This window comes from Oncorhynchus mykiss, chromosome 18, assembly GCF_013265735.2.
Source record: "Oncorhynchus mykiss isolate Arlee chromosome 18, USDA_OmykA_1.1, whole genome shotgun sequence".
Classification (NCBI taxonomy): Eukaryota; Metazoa; Chordata; class Actinopteri; order Salmoniformes; family Salmonidae; genus Oncorhynchus; species Oncorhynchus mykiss.
The window spans coordinates 62,509,479-62,528,494 of record NC_048582.1 but is presented as its reverse complement, the minus strand read 5'-3'; the positions used below and the strand labels follow the sequence as shown (position 1 = coordinate 62,528,494).

Below are 19,016 nucleotides of genomic sequence, written 5' to 3'. Positions count from 1 at the left end.
AGATGTGGGGATATGCTGTGTTGATATAGATGTGGGGATATGCTGTGTTGATATAGATGTGGGGATATGCTGTGTTGATATAGATGTGGGGATATGCTGTGTTGATATAGATGTGGGGATATGCTGTGTTGATATAGATGTGGGGATATGTTGTGTTGATATAGATGTGGGGATATGTTGTGTTGATATAGATGTGGGGATATGCTGTGTTGATATAGATGTGGGGATATGCTGTGTTGATATAGATGTGGGGATATGATGTGGGGATATGCTGTGTTGATATAGATGTGGGGATATGCTGTGTTGATATAGATGTGGGGATATGTTGTGTTGATATAGATGTGGGGATATGTTGTGTTGATATAGATGTGGGGATATGCTGTGTTGATATAGATGTGGGGATATGCTGTGTTGATATAGATGTGGGGATACTATGTGGGGATATGCTGTGTTGATATAGATGTGGGGATATGCTGTGTTGATATAGATGTGGGGATATGTTGTGTTGATATAGATGTGGGGATATGATGTGGGGATATGTTGTGTTGATATAGATGTGTGGATATGCTGTGTTGATATAGATATGGGGATATGATGTGGGGATATGTTGTGTTGATATAGATGTGGGGATATGATGTGGGGATATGTTGTGTTGATATAGATGTGGGGATATGATGTGGGGATATGCTGTGTTGATATAGATGTGGGGATATGATGTGGGGATATGTTGTGTTGATATAGATGTGGGCAGCGTCAACAGTTTGGTAGAGTATGTGAATTCACCCACCCGGCTCCTTCATCATCTGCATGACTCTGGTTAACTCTTGCTGTGTGTCTGTGTTTACATACGTGTGCACATGTCTGTACAATCTCCATGCTTCATATAGTGATCTCTTACCTATTTGCAGCAGTACAGGCGTAACCAGGGCTGTTTCCATGGCGTAGCAGAACTCTCGTCCGAACATGACGGCTCCGTGCATCACCCACTGGCGCAGCGGGATCCGGTCTATAGACCCCTCGCTCACCGACTCCTCCTGGCATGACTCCAGCACCAAACCTCCTCCTGCTCCTCCGTCTCCTGTAGAGGCAGAACCTGTGGTGGTTTTCTTAGCAGCGGGGACCACCATCACCCCCTGCACTTGCATAGCATCGGCCTCAGAGTTCTGGGGAGCCATTTTCTTCTTCTTCGGCATGCACACAGCCAAAACGCACAGCCCTTCAGGCTCCAGAGAAAAATAAATAGATCTGTATTCATACACTGGCGGTGACAGGTGTGAGCTCGTCCTCAAAGTAGCTCCCTCTGCTGTCGATGTCCTCGAATGTCGTTATCAGGAAGAAAGAATAATCTCTTAAAGCGTACAATACATTCCTTGTGTGTTCCTTAAAAGAGGCATTGGGTTGTTTTTCAGGGTGGGCTGTCAACTCAGGCAGCTCAGAACCCCACAGGCAGGTTCATTTAGTGTGAAGAAGGACGTGTGAAAATTAGATGGCTTTTCCTCCCTATCTGTGTTGGTTTACTGTCTACTAGAATCAGTAAAAATCCATATCAATTGCCATTCAGTTAATACCAGTTTCATGATGTGTGTGGAGGATGTGCAGAAGAGGGAGGGCAGGCGGCAGGGCGGAGGGCAGGAGGCGACACAGGTGAGAGCTCCTCTGTGAATCCCCATCGAGTGGCCGATCAATCTGCACATACCCAGGATGCACCACGGGAATAGTTGCCAGTAAGCCAGAGAGAGAGAGAGAGAGAGAGAGAGAGAGAGAGAGAGAGAGAGAGAGAGAGAGAGAGAGAGAGAGGAGAGTTAGTTATTAAAATGGAGGTTGGCAGACTAATGACAGTAACGTTTTTAAAATTCCAGTAACACTGCAGAAAACTGAACCATGCCAACCTGTACTGAACCACACTAGTCTAATACAGAATGATATGGGTCAGTTTGGCTTGATTGTGGAAAAGGTGGAAACAGATTCACAACATTGTTTAAAAAAACTCTTTGAGTTGAATCAAAGATGATTTGATGATTTAAGCATGCAAAAGGCCTAGTTCATAGTCATCTGGCTATTCGTAGTGTTTAAGCCTCTGGGCAGAGACTGGTGCATACTGTACAGGGTAGAGTATAGAGAGAGGGAGGGAAGGAGAGAGAGAGAGGACCCACACGCTCCTCACACACCTCCCGGGGGATTTTCAGTATCCTCCTTTATCCTGTGATAAAGCATGAATAAAGCTGCCTTTAATAACCAACCCCTCCTGTCTGTCTGTGGGTGTCTCTGTGTGTGTGTGTGTGTGTGTGTGTGTGTCTGCGTGTGTACTGTTGTGTCCTGAACAAACAGCTAGGCATTAGAATGACTCAGAGGATTGAGTCTGGGATGGGGAAATGTCAGGCTGGTCTGTGTGAGTGAATCAGTAGCTTCCTGTTGGTTTTTAAAGGCAGAGGCAGTGAGTGGCAAATCCAGTAAGATTTGAAATTAGAATGCCAATCACATCTCAGAACCGAGTACATTTTCAGAGCACGTCTGACTCCGGGGGCACGACAAAGATGGTGGATAAATGAAGAGGTCTTTCTCAGGCCATTTACCATTGAAACAAATGTTCACAGTTCAGGTTTACTTAAGGTGTGGCTCTCCCAAAGTCACCAATGTGATAGCAGCTGGGTCTGGTCTACTTAGTTCATTGACTGTATATGATCCAGAAAAAAAAATGAGGGAGTGGGATGTCTTGCTTCCTCTTCCGTCTCTGTGCGGGATAGGAGCTCCTGTAGCAATCAACCAAGATATTTTAGCACCTGGACGGCAGTGGAGGTTAATTACATTGTGACCTGGGGAGGCTCTCTGGGTTAGGCTTAGCTCTCACACAGCCTGTAAGACACTCGTGAGTGGAGTGGAGTGGAGTGGAGAGATGGGGATTAAGGGAGATAGAGCGCAAGATGTATGTACTGTATATATAGAGCGAGAGAGGAGAGGAGAGATAGAGCACAATATGTATATGCTGTATATGGAGAGAGACAGAGAAAAGGAGAGATGGGGATTAAGGGAGATAAACAGTATATACAGTGCCTTGCGAAAGTATTCGGCCCCCTTGAACTTTGCGACCTTTTGCCACATTTCAGGCTTCAAACATAAAGATATAAAACTGTATTTTTTTGTGAAGAATCAACAACAAGTGGGACACAATCATAAAGTGGAACGACATTTATTGGATATTTCAAACTTTTTTAACAAATCAAAAACTGAAAAATTGGGCGTGCAAAATTATTCAGCCCCCTTAAGTTAATACTTTGTAGCGCCACCTTTTGCTGCGATTACAGCTGTAAGTCGCTTGGGGTATGTCTCTATCAGTTTTGCACATCGAGAGACTGAAATTTTTTCCCATTCCTCCTTGCAAAACAGCTCGAGCTCAGTGAGGTTGGATGGAGAGCATTTGTGAACAGCAGTTTTCAGTTCTTTCCACAGATTCTCGATTGGATTCAGGTCTGGACTTTGACTTGGCCATTCTAACACCTGGATATGTTTATTTTTGAACCATTCCATTGTAGATTTTGCTTTATGTTTTGGATCATTGTCTTGTTGGAAGACAAATCTCCGTCCCAGTCTCAGGTCTTTTGCAGACTCCATCAGGTTTTCTTCCAGAATGGTCCTGTATTTGGCTCCATCCATCTTCCCATCAAGTTTAACCATCTTCCCTGTCCCTGCTGAAGAAAAGCAGGCCCAAACCATGATGCTGCCACCACCATGTTTGACAGTGGGGATGGTGTGTTCAGCTGTGTTGCTTTTACGCCAAACATAACGTTTTGCATTGTTGCCAAAAAGTTCAATTTTGGTTTCATCTGACCAGAGCACCTTCTTCCACATGTTTGGTGTGTCTCCAAGGTGGCTTGTGGCAAACTTTAAACAACACTTTTTATGGATATCTTTAAGAAATGGCTTTCTTCTTGCCACTCTTCCATAAAGGCCAGATTTGTGCAATATACGACTGATTGTTGTCCTATGGACAGAGTCTCCCACCTCAGCTGTAGATCTCTGCAGTTCATCCAGAGTGATCATGGACCTCTTGGCTGCATCTCTGATCAGTCTTCTCCTTGTATGAGCTGAAAGTTTAGAGGGACGGCCAGGTCTTGGTAGATTTGCAGTGGTCTGATACTCCTTCCATTTCAATATTATCGCTTGCACAGTGCTCCTTGGGATGTTTAAAGCTTGGGAAATCTTTTTGTATCCAAATCCGGCTTTAAACTTCTTCACAACAGTATCTCGGACCTGCCTGGTGTGTTCCTTGTTCTTCATGATGCTCTCTGCGCTTTTAACGAACCTCTGAGACTATCACAGTGCAGGTGCATTTATACGGAGACTTGATTACACACAGGTGGATTGTATTTATCATCATTCGTCATTTAGGTCAACATTGGATCATTCAGAGATCCTCACTGAACTTCTGGAGAGAGTTTGCTGCACTGAAAGTAAAGGGGCTGAATAATTTCGCATGCCCAATTTTTCAGTTTTTGATTTGTTAAAAAAGTTTGAAATATCCAATAAATGTCGTTCCACTTCATGATTGTGTCCCACTTGTTGTTGATTCTTCACAAAAAAATACAGTTTTATATCTTTATGTTTGAAGCCTGAAATGTGGCAAAAGGTTGCAAAGTTCAAGGGGGGCGAATACTTTCGCAAGGCACTGTACATATTGTGCTCTATGGAGAGAGACAGACAAGGAGAGAGGGGAGAGAGAGAGGAGAGGGAGGGGGAGAGAGGAGAGGGAGGGGGAGAGAGGAGAAACAGGACATGCTGAGAGGAGGCTGAGGGTACATAGAGCCGTGACTGTACATGAGGGGGCCAGGGTTTCAGAAGGAAATTAGTGAGTGTGTGCTGGAACTGTTGGTTTAACGCATGTTCCAATCTGAGATTACACTATCCAATGTCCACGTTAACGTTAAAACGTCTCTCCCTCTCTCTCTCCGACACTTTTCATTTATATACTGAGATACTGAGACCTGGGAGAGATGGGAGTGCATTATAGGCTCTCATCTTATATGAATCTAGTCTTCAGAGGGGCTTCCTCATCAGATGCAAAATGAAAACCCCCTGAGAGAAAGAGATATGCTCAGAGGGGTATTTCTTTAGATTTGGGTAATTGGTGGTGGTTTTGTCTTTATTCTTGTATTGATGTCTGATGTAATAAAAGATACGTACTTTAAGTCTCAGATTTGCAACCAATGTAAGAGAAACTTTACATTTACATCATTTATCAGACGCTCTTATCCAGAGCAACTAGGGTTAAGTGCCTTGCTCAAGGGCACATCGACAGATTCTTCACCTAATCAGTTTAGGGATTCAAATCAGAAACCTTTCAGCTACTGGGGCAACGTTCTTAACCGCTAGGCTATCTGAGCCATACCCATGTAGTAGATCACCTGCTCAACAAAGTTAAGACAATACAGTAATGTTATACTTTTTCACTGTAACATTCAACCACTGTAGCATTTCCACTAGTGCCCTATATGATACTACAGTCGTAAAGAAGAGACATCCATCTGTTCAGCACCTGAGGAATAGGCTCTTAGTCCCTTTCAATAATGCTGTTGCCAGGCAGAATGATGATCTCCACAGTCTAGTCTCTTCTCCACTGAACGGTATTGAGAGAGAAAAGCAAACCAAAGGCCTCAGCAGAAACATTCTGAAGAACAGGATCAGATTCAGTGTGTCGTCTGTGTGAGTAAAAAGCAAGACCGCGTTATTACCTGCCCTCCCTCGCAGCCTGCAGGACGGTTACATAACACAGTCACGTGGTACTGAACCCTACATGTTGTTCTCTGTGGACTGAAATATGGCAAGGTTATGTAGCCTAGGCCTAGTGAGTTCAAAAAGGCCAAAACAAAACTACACTGAACAAAAATATAAACATCATGCAACAATTTCAATGACTGAGTTACAGTTGATATAACAGGAAATCAGTCAATCTAGTCAGGCCCAGCCAATCAGAATGACTTTTAAACATTACATTCTTTGGCAACAGCTCTGGTGGACATTCCTGCAGTCAGCATTCCAATTGCACACTGCCTCAAAACTTGAGACATTTGTGGAATTGTGTTGTGTGACAAAACTGCACCTTTTAAAGTGCCATTTTATTGTACCCAGCACAAGGTGCACCTGTGTAATGATCGTGCTTTTTAATCCGCTTCTTGATATGCCACACCTGTCAGGTGGATGGATTATCTTGACAAAGAAGAAATGCTCACTAACAGGGATTTAAACAACATTTTAAAGAAATAAGCATTTTGTGTGTATGGAACATTTCTGTGATATTTTATATCAGCTCATGAAACATGGGACCAACACTTTACATGTTGAGTTTATATTTTTGTTCAGTATAAATTAGGACCATACTTGATATTTGGTCAAACTCAAAGTTTTGAGTGACAAAATGGGACCAGGGAAGTACCTTCAGTTCTAGAACACTGGGAGAGACAGCCTTCAATGTCAAGTCACCCAACACCAGCATTCACACAAGTTCAAATACTATAACTGCCTATGTTACTCAACTCTAGGGATAAACATTTGTTCTCATGTGCAGCTATAAAACAGAAGTTGTAATTTCATTTTCTCTCAGGGGGGGAATTACGATCAGTGTGATGATAATGTCTATAGAACAAGATAGGATACCGTTTATCCTTAGACACTCATTATCATGGCACCTCTAGAACTTGTTTGTACTTCTATGTAGCCTATACGTGTGTATGTTTGTATACGTGTGTGCACGTGTTTGTGTACATGTGTGTGTGTGTGCGCGTGTGTGTACATGTGAATGTGTGTTACTACTTGACTGACCCAAATAGAGGCCCAGATATGGATTGCACTGGGCATACTGAGGAGTCAGGAGGCCAGCTAACCAACCAGGCAGGCAGGGGGAGGACAGGGGCACAAATAACCACCAACCACAACACACCCAGGGAGAGCTGAGCGGACTGGTGAGGCCTTGTTCAGGATTGGCCATTTATATTTAAATTGTTTTCAATGGCTTTGGTGAGGACAGCCAGGCTGTATACCCATTGATCAATTCATCTATGATGGTGTCTTTGATGAGCCACCTCCAAGCCATGAGCCATCTGAATCATTGGACCGTGTTGTTTGGCGGCCATTTTTAAGCTTGGTGACTCACTGACAGTCCATCAAATGTATTGATATTTGCTGAGCTAGGTCGGCTTAGGGTAGGGGGGGGGGGGGGGGGGGGGGGGGCTGCTGTAACCTTCTGATCACAGAGCCATTTACAACTCCCTGTCCCGCATTCCACATCTCTCTAGGTCAGGTCACAGCATACCACATCTCTCAAGGTCAGACCACAGCATACCACATCTCTCTAGGTCAGACCACAGCATACCACATCTCTCAAGGTCAGACCCCAGCATACCACATCTCTCAAGGTCAGACCACAGCATACCACATCTCTCAAGGTCAGGTCACGTCACAGCATACCACATCTCTCAAGGTCAGACCACAGCACAGCATACCACATCTCTCAAGGTCAGACCACAGCACACCACATCTCTCAAGGTCAGACCACAGCACACCACATCTCTCAAGGTCAGACCACAGCACACCACATCTCTCTAGGTCAGACCACAGCACGCCACATCTCTCTAGGTCAGACCACAGCGTACCACATCTCTCAAGGTCAGACCACAGCATACCACATCTCTCAAGGTCAGGTCACAGCATACCACATCTCTCAAGGTCAAACCACAGCATACCACATCTCTCAAGGTCAGACCAAAGCATACCACATCTCTCAAGTTCAGATCACTGCATACCACATCTCTCAAGGTCAGACCACAGCATACCACATCTCTCAAGGTCAGACCACAGCATACCACATCTCTCAAGGTCAGACCACAGCATACCACATCTCTGAAGGTCAGACCACAGCATACCACATCTCTGAAGGTCAGACCACAGCATACCACATCTCTGACGGTCAGACCACAGCATACCACATCTCTGACGGTCAGACCACAGCATACCACATCTCTCAAGGTCAGACCACAGCATACCACATCTCTGAAGGTCAGACCACAGCATACCACATCTCTCAAGGTCAGACCACAGCATACCACATCTCTCAAGGTCAGACCACAGCATACCACATCTCTGACGGTCAGACCACAGCATACCACATCTCTGAAGGTCAGACCATAGCATACCAAATATCTCAAGGTCAGACCATAGCATACCAAATATCTCAAGGTCAGACCACAGCATACCACATCTCTGAAGGTCAGACCATAGCATACCAAATATCTCAAGGTCAGACCATAGCATACCAAATATCTCAAGATCAGACCACAGCATACCACATCTCTGAAGGTCAGACCACAGCATACCACATCTCTGACGGTCAGACCACAGCATACCACATCTCTGAAGGTCAGACCATAGCATACCAAATATCTCAAGGTCAGGGAAAAGTTCTGATATGTATTTTTTACATCATGAAATTAAAACCAATTTAGGATGCTCAGTTTTTTTGTTTCATAGTCAGGCTAGTTATTGTATTTCTTAGTCCCATTCCCTCCCTTGATGGCTAGGCATCTCATCAACTCTGAGAACACCATGGCGACGTGTAGCCTACTGTGCATACTCATTAAAGTATCCATTTCATCTCCAGCTCAGACAAGATGCAGATTTGCTTAGGGAAGTGGCAGCAGATGGATTTGTTGAGACTCACTCCCCCACGGTAGCCTGATAATACAATAGGACTGTAAACAAAGTGGAACAGGTTGTGTGTGTGTGTGTGTGTGTGTGTGTGTGTGTGTGTGTGTGTGTGTAGCACTGCTGCAGTGGGAGAGTGGGTGGGGCCGTGAGGCTGGGACAGAGGGCGTCCACGTGTGCCAACGTTAACAGGGAGTATGACAAATCCCCCTCCCACTCACCGGAACACTCTCTCTCACACACACACACACACACACACGCATGTCCGGAGACACTGCATACACACCACACACAGGGGTGGGGAGGAATTAAAGCAGTCACAATGTGCTATGTGGATCAGTAAGTCTGCAGTTTCAACAGCTTGAGGTCCGACCGTGTCAACAACAACCCTGCAGTATGATTTATAATGGTGGATTAAAATGGTGGATTTATAAATGGTGGATTTAGCTCACAGAGACCAGTAGGACCAACTGCTTCGTCAACAATCCATATTTCTTAAAGCTTAAAATATAGGAGACCAGTTCAAGTGTAAGACAAGAAAATGAAGCACGTTCTCAAGTGGTGTTGGTCATTTATGCAGCTATGTCGATCCTACCAAAAGGTCTCTGTGAGAATGGAGTGCTTGTCTAATAGAAGTCTTCCAAACGTTAGGGCAGAAGATTGCTACACCCTAGAAAGGACCGCAGCTATATTTCTCAGAGGTCCATTCTTGGGAGTTGCTTTTACACGAATTCTGATAAAAATAACATGCAGAATATCTCTGCAATGTCTCCCTGGGGTGTTGTTCAGGGAAGCTTGTTGAGGCCCTCGTGAAAACGGTACATAAATCACCCTCTCGCCTAATTCTGTTTCCCCCAAAAAGGAAACAGAATAAGTCATAAACACAAGTCTTGTAAAACTTGGCCTACAACTTGTCATGCACAAATAAATCATTAACAAAATCAAATCGAAGGAAAAGGGGAATGTAGGCCTCGTCAGGCCCTTCGATCCCTTAGTGGTGTGTGCCTAAGTTGCTGTAATCAACCACAGCAAAGACCCTGGATCACTCCTGAAGGAAAGGCCCTGGATCACTACTGAAGGAAAGGCCCCGGATCACTACTGAAGGAAAGGCCCCGGATCACTACTGAAGGAAACGCCCCGGATCACTACTGAAGGAAAGGCCCCGGATCACTACTGAAGGAAAGGCCCCGGATCACTACTGAAGGAAAGGCCCTGGATCACTACTGAAGGAAAGGTCCCGGATCACTACTGAAGGAAAGGTCCCGGATCACTACTGAAGGAAAGGTCCCGGATCACTACTGAAGGAAAGGCCCCGGATCACTACTGAAGGAAAGGCCCCGGATCACTACTGAAGGAAAGGCCCCGGATCACTTCTGAAGGAAAGACCTGGATCACTACTGAAGGAAAGACCTGGATCACTACTGAAGGAAAGGTCCCGGATCACTACTGAAGGAAAGGCTCTGGATCACTACTGAAGGAAAGGCCCCGGATCACTACTGAAGGAAAGGCCCCGGATCACTACTGAAGGAAAGGCCTGGATCACTACTGAAGGAAAGGCTCTGGATCACTACTGAAGGAAAGGCCTGGATCACTACTGAAGGAAAGGCTCTGGATCACTACTGAAGGAAAGGCTCTGGATCACTACTGAAGGAAAGGCCCCGGATCACTACTGAAGGAAAGGCCCCGGATCACTACTGAAGGAAAGGCCCCGGATCACTACTGAAGGAAAGGCCCCGGATCACTACTGAAGGAAAGGCTCTGGATCACTACTGAAGGAAAGGCCTGGATCACTACTGAAGGAAAGGCTCTGGATCACTACTGAAGGAAAGGCCTGGATCACTACTGAAGGAAAGGCCCCGGATCAATACTGAAGGAAAGGCCCCGGATCACTACTGAAGGAAAGGCCCCGGATCACTAATGAAGGAAAGGCCCCGGATCACTAATGAAGGAAAGGCCCCGGATCACTACTGAAGGAAAGGCCCCGATCACTACTGAAGGAAAGGCCCCGGATCACTACTGAAGGAAAGGCCTGGATCACTACTGAAGGAAAGGCCCCGGATCACTACTGAAGGAAAGGCCCCGGATCACTACTGAAGGAAAGGCCTGGATCACTACTGAAGGAAAGGTCCCGGATCACTACTGAAGGAAAGGCCCCGGATCACTACTGAAGGAAAGGCCCCGGATCACTACTGAAGGAAAGGCCCCGGATCACTACTGAAGGAAAGGCCCTGGATCACTACTGAAGGAAAGGCCCCGGATCACTACTGAAGGAAAGGCCCCGGATCACTACTGAAGGAAAGGCCCTGGATCACTACTGAAGGAAAGGCCCCGGATCACTACTGAAGGAAAGGCCTGGATCACTACTGAAGGAAAGGCCCCGGATCACTACTGAAGGAAAGGCCCCGGATCACTACTGAAGGAAAGGTCCCGGATCACTACTGAAGGAAAGGCCCCGGATCACTACTGAAGGAAAGGCCCCGGTTCACTACTGAAGGAAAGGTCCCGGATCACTACTGAAGGAAAGGCCCCGGATCACTACTGAAGGAAAGGCCCCGGATCACTACTGAAGGAAAGGCCCCGGATCACTACTGAAGGAAAGGCCTGGATCACTACTGAAGGAAAGGCTCTGGAGCAAAATGAGAGTGATATTCAAAGACCAAAGAAGTAACAAGCAGGAAAACATCCAACAAAATCCCTTTCATAGATCCCTCTCAGTGGTGTGATGTCGGTGATCTTGATTAAGACCACAGTAGACTAACTACTAAACTAACTCAACCCACATCTAACAATGGACTCCACCTAGAAAAACTCCTACACCACAGTACTTCAGTTAGGAAAGGAAACAGGAAGAAAGGCCCTGTCTAGCTGACAGCCCTGACCCTAAAGTTATACACACAGTTCACTTTAGGCCCTGTCTAGGTGACAGCCCTGACCCTAAAGTTATACACACAGTACACTTTAGGCCCTGTCTAGCTGACAGCCCTGACCCTAAAGTTATACACACAGTTCACTTTAGGCCCTGTCTAGGTGACAGCCCTGACCCTAAAGTTATACACACAGTACACTTTAGGCCCTGTCTAGGTGACAGCCCTGACCCTAAAGTTATACACACAGATCACTTTAGGCCCTGTCTAGCTGACAGCCCTGACCCTAAAGTTATACACACAGTACACGCAGAGTGATCGATTGCACTGAAACGTGAACATGCAAACCCTCTCAAAAACAAGCAGGCCCGCCAGGCTCTATGAGGCAGCCGTCTTCCCCTAACAACAACCACGTTCAAAAGTGACAAAGCAGAAAAAAATGGAAGCTAAAAACAACACTAGGAGTTAGTAGAGGTGTGGACTCGAGTCACATGACTTGGACTCGAGTCACATGACTTGGACTCGAGTCACATGACTTGGACTCGAGTCACATGACTTGGACTCGAGTCACATGACTTGACACCAATGACTCGTGACTTGACTTGGACTTGAGCCTTTTGACTCGAACTGACTTGATACCCTCCACAAGCCCAAATATTAAAAATATTATTTTAAAAAAGTGTGCAGCGCATCAACTCTTCATTTAACGGATTATAGGTTGAATCGGACAGCAGCCAATCATATTGTGCCAGCTGAGAAAAAGTTGCGCGTGGCAGTGCAGAGGAACTTCGGTGAGTAAATTCAGATGGAGCTCTTGGAAAGATGACACCCCAACATTTTTATTTTCGGATATGAAGATGACGCTGTATCAACAAAAAACGGATTGCAACTTGCAAAAGATGCGGGAAGTAAATTAAGGATTGAGGAGCAACAACTTCCAACTTTGTTCGACGTTTGAAGCTGCACAAAGAACGGTAAGTCGTGGCTAATATAGCCAACAGCTATATCGTTCATAACTTTGCCAGTGTAGCATGTTGGCTAACTTAACATTAAATCAATGAGCCTCTACACAGTCAGTCAGTGCGGGAACGTGATCATTGCAGCCAAGATTGAGCTACAACTGGCCAGGCAGTTGGTAGTCTAAATCCTGTCTGATGTTACTGTTGTTCCTAAAGCCATTGACATATGTTAGCCTACTGTAACCACACACAGAGTGTGGGTATATAGTGTAGGATCACTATTGGGGGGGGGGGGTTGCATAAATGTAATATACTAACTATTATTCTTGTTAAAAATATGAAATAGTGTTACATTTGGTGAAGAGCACATTATGACTTGTTTAGGACCTGCCTGTCTTGACTTGGGACTTGAGTGCTAAGACTTGAGACGTACTTGCGTGTGCCAGTGCAGAGGTAGGTACTATACTTTGATTTGATACTCATGACTTGTAAAACAATGACTTGGTCCCACCTCTGGGAGGACACACTAGTCTGGACAGTGTGTGAACAGCCACCCTATAGTCTGATCTGGGAGTTCCTGATATATACACCAGCACTTCTCATGAGGCCAAAGCGAAATCTCCAGTTTAGCGTTGGGTTGACCTAACTGCCACACACACACACAGTACCCATACACGGACGCAAGAATCAACTGCAGCCTATTTGTAGAATAGAATAAGCTACTATTTACAACAACAAATGCAACAGCCCTGCGGCAGTCTCACGAAGCCTGCCTTAAACCAACATATAATAGATACATAGCGTGACTACAGATTAACACTGAAGTGGTGTTATTGCATGCACCATTCAATGTAGGCTAACTTCCCCCATCTCATCCTGGCTTTTCAGTATGGTGCCTTAATTGGTTTTCCCAGAACCTGGTGGTGACATCAACTCAAGGAACTTTAGCTAACCCTTTATTTCCCTATGCAAATACACTCCGCTCTGTATAATCCCAGTGTTCCTGGCATGCTCCACATATGACACAAAGCACAATGAGCAGACAGACAGACACTGACTGATGCTGTTAAAAGCCATAGTTTAGGTACTGTAGGGGAAGTAGGTACTGTAGGTACTGTAGGGGAAGCAGGTACTGTAGGTACTGTAGGGGCAGCAGGTACTGTAGGGGCAGTAGGTACTGTAGGGGCAGCAGGTACTGTAGGTACTGTAGGGGCAACAGGTACTGTAGGGGCAGTAGCGGCAGTAGGTACTGTAGGGGCAGTAGGTACTGTAGGGGCAGCGGGTACTGTAGGGGCAGCGGGTACTGTAGGGGCAGCGGGTACTGTAGGGGCAGCATGTACTGTAGGTACTATAGGGCACTATAGGGGCAGTATGTACTATAGGGGCAGTAGGTACTATAGGGGCAGTAGGTACTGTAGAGGCAGTAGGTACTGTAGGGACAGTAGGGGCAGTAGGTACTGTAGGGGCAGTAGGTACTGTAGGGGCAGTAGGGGATATAGGTACTGTAGGGCAGTAGGTACTGTAGGGACAGTAGGTACTGTAGGGGCAGTAGGGGAAATAGGTACTGTAGGGCAGTAGGTACTGTAGGGGCAGTAGGTAAAGTAGGGGCAGTAGGTACTGTAGGGGAAATAGGTACTGTAGGGCAGTAGGTGCTGTAGGGGCAGCAGGTACTGTAGGTACTATAGGGGCAGCAGGTACTGTAGGTACTATAGGGGCAGTAGGTACTGTAGGGACAGTAGGTACTGTAGGGACAGCAGATACTGTAGGTACTATAGGGGCAGCAGGTACTATAGGGGCAGTAGGTACTATAGGGGCAGTAGGTACTATAGGGGCAGTAGGTACTGTAGGGACAGTAGGTACTGTAGGGGCAGCAGGTACTGTAGGTACTATAGGGGCAGCAGGTACTATAGGGGCAGCAGGTACTATAGGGGCAGCAGGTACTGTAGGTACTGTTGGGGCAGCAGATACTGTAGGTACTGTAGGGGCAGCAGGTACTGTAGGTACTATAGGGGCAGTAGGTACTGTAGGGACAGTAGGTACTGTAGGGGGAGTAGGGGAAATAGGTACTGTAGGGCAGTAGGTACTGTAGGGACAGTAGGTACTGTAGGGGCAGTAGGGGAAATAGGTACTGTAGGGCAGTAGGTACTGTAGGGGCAGTAGGTAATGTAGGGGCAGTAGGTACTGTAGGGGAAATAGGTACTGTAGGGCAGTAGGTGCTGTAGGGGCAGCAGGTACTGTAGGTACTATAGGGGCAGCAGGTACTGTAGGTACTGTAGGGGCAGCAGGTACTGTAGGTACTGTAGGGGCAGCAGGTACTGTAGGTACTATAGGGGCAGCAGGTACTATAGGGGCAGCAGGTACTATAGGGGCAGCAGGTACAGCAGGTACTATAGGGGCAGCAGGTACTGTAGGTACTGTAGGGGAAGCAGGTACTGTAGGTACTGTAGTGGCAGCAGGAACTGTAGGTACTATAGGGGCAGCATGTACTGTAGGGGCAGCAGGTACTGTAGGTACTATAGGGCACTATAGGGGCAGTAGGTACTATAGGGGCAGTAGGTACTATAGGGGCAGTAGGTACTATAGGGGCAGTAGGTACTGTAGGGACAGTAGGTAATGTAGGGGCAGTAGGTAATGTAGGGGCAGTAGGCACTGTAGGGACAGTATGTACTGTAGGGGCAGCATGTACTGTAGGTACTATAGGTACTGTAGGGGCAGTAGGTACTGTAGGTACTATAGGTACTGTAGGGGCAGTAGGTACTGTAGGGACAGTAGGTACTGTAGGGCAGTAGGTACTGTAGGGACAGTAGGTACTGTAGGGGGAGTAGGTACTGTAGGGGGAGTAGGTACTGTAGGGGCAGTAGGGGAAATAGGTACTGTAGGGCAGTAGGTACTGTAGGGGCAGTAGGTAATGTAGGGGCAGTAGGTACTGTAGGGGCAGTAGGGGAAAATAGGTACTGTAGGGCAGTAGGTGCTGTAGGGGCTGTAAGGTCAGTAGGGGAGGTAGGTACTGAGGGGAGGTAGGTACTATGGGGGGCAGTAGGTACTATGGGGGCAGTAGGTACTATGGGGGGCAGTAGGTACTATGGGGGGCAGTAGGTACTATGGGGGGCAGTAGGTACTATGGGGGGCAGTAGGTACTATGGGGGGCAGTAGGTACTATGGGGGGCAGTAGGTACTGCTCCATCATTTCCCTGTTTGCCTGGTAGCACAATTCTTGCCATTCTCCTTCGACCTCTCATCAACGAGCCGTTTTCGCCCACAGGACTGCCGGTGACTTAAAGTCGCTTAGGTCACTCGTTTTGCCCATTCTAACATTCACTTGACCAGTAACCAAATGCCTCGGTGCCCGTCTGCCTGCTTTTTTCTGTTGGAGCGAACCATTTTCGGGAATGGGGTGGTATACCTAATAAAGAAGGGCACCTATTAAACATCCCTAAAAGCAGACATTGAACATCCCTATGAGCATGGTGAAGTTATTCATTTTACTTTGGATGGTGTATCAATACACCCAGTCACTACAAAGCTACAGGTGTCCTTCTTGTCTCAGTTGCTGAAGAGGAAGGAAACTGCTCAGATATTCCAAAACATGCATCCTGTTTGCAAATCCAACACAACACGTGTTGAGTACCACTCTTCATATTTTCATGCATGGTGGTGGCTGCATGATGTTATGGGTATCCTTGTCATCGGCAAGGACTAGGGAGTTTTTTTTTTTTTTAAATTGAATGGAATAGAGCTAAGCACAGGCAAAATTCTAGAGGAAAACCTGGTTGTCTGCTTTCCAACAGACACTAGGAGATCAATTCACCTTTCAGCAGAACAATAACCTAAAACACAAGGCAAAATCTACACTGGAGTTACCAAGAAGACATTGAATGTTCCTGAGTGGCCTAGTTACAGTTGACTGAAATCGGCTTGAAAATCTATGGCAAGACTTAAAAATGGCTATCTAGCAATGATCAACAACCAACTTCACAGATCTTTTTTAAAGAATAATGTGCAAATATTGTACAATCCAGGTGTGCAAAACTCAGAGACCGCCAAAGGTGATTCTAACATCAGTTGGGTGTGAATATGTAGATATTTCTGTATTTGATTCTTCTTTCAAATCATTGGATAAAATTATAAAAACATGTTTTCACTTTGTCATTATGAGTATTGTGTGTAGATGGGTGAGAAAAAAAAAATATTTAATCCATTTTGAATTCAGGCTGTAGCACAACAAAATGTGGAAAAAGTCAAGGGGTATTTACACTTTCTGAAGGCCTATCATTTTATACTTCCGTAAGTCTAGCCTAATCAACCAAGGTCAGGTTATTATTAAAACCAAGCACACGTGTAACTAAAACAAACCTGTTGAATTCCATCATCATACAGTATAGTTCACAGTAGCAGGACACAGCTGGCTAAACTGTATGGGGCGGAAGGAGAGGTTTGACAAAAACATACATGTTTCATTCCTTGAAATCAGTCCTCAAACGAGTATGCTGCTCTGGTGCTCGCCATAAGATGTTCCATGACAGATCCACGACAAACCTGGCAGACGTCACAATCACAGTAGAACTATAATGAGTATACAAAACATTAAGAACACCTGCTCTTTCCATGCAACTCAATATTAGGAAGGTGTCCCTTATGTTTGGTATACTCCGTGCAGTCTCTATTTCTATGTTCAGGTATCTGTGTGTAAACTAGGCTGTCATCATCACCTATCTATTCTTAATCTAAACCATAGACAGCTGACAATGCACAACACAAAAAAACTATTATGGTTATCATACCTCACTAACAATTGCACATTTAAATGAATGACAAACAAAACCAGTAAGGTTAGGCTTATCTTGAGAAGTCTTCATTCTCTACATCATCACTAAATGAACAATGACCAACCTGTGTGTCAAGATGGAGGCATCTCATATCAACCCTATCCAAATAGATCTGGCCCAGGTAAACACTACAAGGAAACCTTTCATACCAAACCAGCCACAATGCATTTGTTGTCTGAGAGGAGATGTTCTTACTCACTAGATGGCTGCTGCCTTAATGTTGTTCTTGAACCGCTGCCAAGTCCTGTCACCCAAGCTTCTGAGTGAGTTGCCTGGGTTGGAGTGGAGACACATTATGGGAGAGAGGGGTTGAGGGAGGGAGAAAGGGGGGAAAACCTCCTGCATCTCTCATTTCAAGAGGGGCATGACGATAGAAAAAACCTGAGCAGTCTGTCTCCATTGATAACCACACTTAGCCATGAATCAATCTAGTGACTGATCATCAACAATACTCAGGTATCAACAATACTCAGGTATCAACAATACTCAGGTATCACCTCACCAGACACACCCATGAATCAATCTAGTGACTGATCATCAACAACACTCAGGTATCAACAATACTCAGGTATCAACAATACTCAGGTATCAACAATACTCAGGTATCAACAATACTCAGGTATCAACAATACTCAGGTATCAACAATACTCAGGTATCAACAATACTCAGGTATCACCTCACAACACACACCCATGAATCAATCTAGTGACTGATCATCAACAACACTCAGGTATCAACAATACTCAAATATCACCTCACAACACACACCCATGAATCAATCTAGTGACTGATCATCAACAACACTCAGGTATCAACAATACTCAAATATCACCTCACAACACACACCCATGAATCAATCTAGTGACTGATCATCAACAATACTCAAATAAAAACAAACTGTACCCTGTAGATACTTCCTTGTTTGGAGGGCCCTCCACTATCAACTCATAGCGTGGGTACACAGGTAGACCGGCATCTCAGACAGACATTACAGCCCGCGGCAACAACAGACAGCAGTCAGGTCTGTTTAGTCACAAGAGTCAAACATCACAGCCCTGACTAGCAGAGAACTACCAGACAACCTGAATCAAGGTTGAGCGCAGACAGGAACAACACGTAGTGCAGTCTCTCATCTTAGACTTTCCCATTCAGTGGAGTCAGAATCCTCCTGCTGCTGCAAGGCAGGCTACATAGGAGCTGGACTGGCTGAGCTTGTGTTGTGATGCAGCAATGTAACTGACCATGTAACGGGTAATGTAACGGGTAATGTAACGGGCAATGAATGTAACGGGTAATGAATGTAACGGGTAATGTAACCGGCAATGTAACCGGTAATGTAACTGGTAATGTGGCTCTCTGGCTACCTTATGAGCAGGCTGCATGGCGTGGAGAGAGGGAAAAACAAGTTCATCGAGAGAGAGAGACGGGGAGAAAGACAGTGAGTGGAGGGAGAGAGAGAGAGAGAGAGAGAGAGAGAGAGGGAGAAAGACAGTGAGTGGAGGGAGGGAGAGAGAGAGAGAGGGAGAAAGACTGAGTGGAGGGAGAGAGAGAGAGAGAGAGAGAGAGAGAGAGGGAGAAAGACAGTGAGTGGAGGGAGAGAGAGAGAGAGAAAGAGAGAGAGGGAGAAAGACAGTGAGTGGAGGGAGAGAGAGAGAGAGGGGGAAAGACAGTGAGT

The 19,016-nt window shown here is 45.8% G+C and overlaps 1 protein-coding gene across 1 annotated transcript in view; it reads right to left on the bottom strand.

Annotated features, from left to right (window-relative positions):
• Nucleotides 1-19,016, bottom strand: part of LOC110496879 (solute carrier family 45 member 4) — a 68,860-nt gene that overhangs the window by 42,396 nt on the left and 7,448 nt on the right. The window contains exon 3 of the mRNA XM_036953470.1: nucleotides 899-1,686. Coding sequence (XP_036809365.1) covers nucleotides 899-1,193 — 295 coding nt within the window. The 5' untranslated portion in view covers nucleotides 1,194-1,686. The remainder of the gene's footprint in view (nucleotides 1-898; nucleotides 1,687-19,016) is intronic.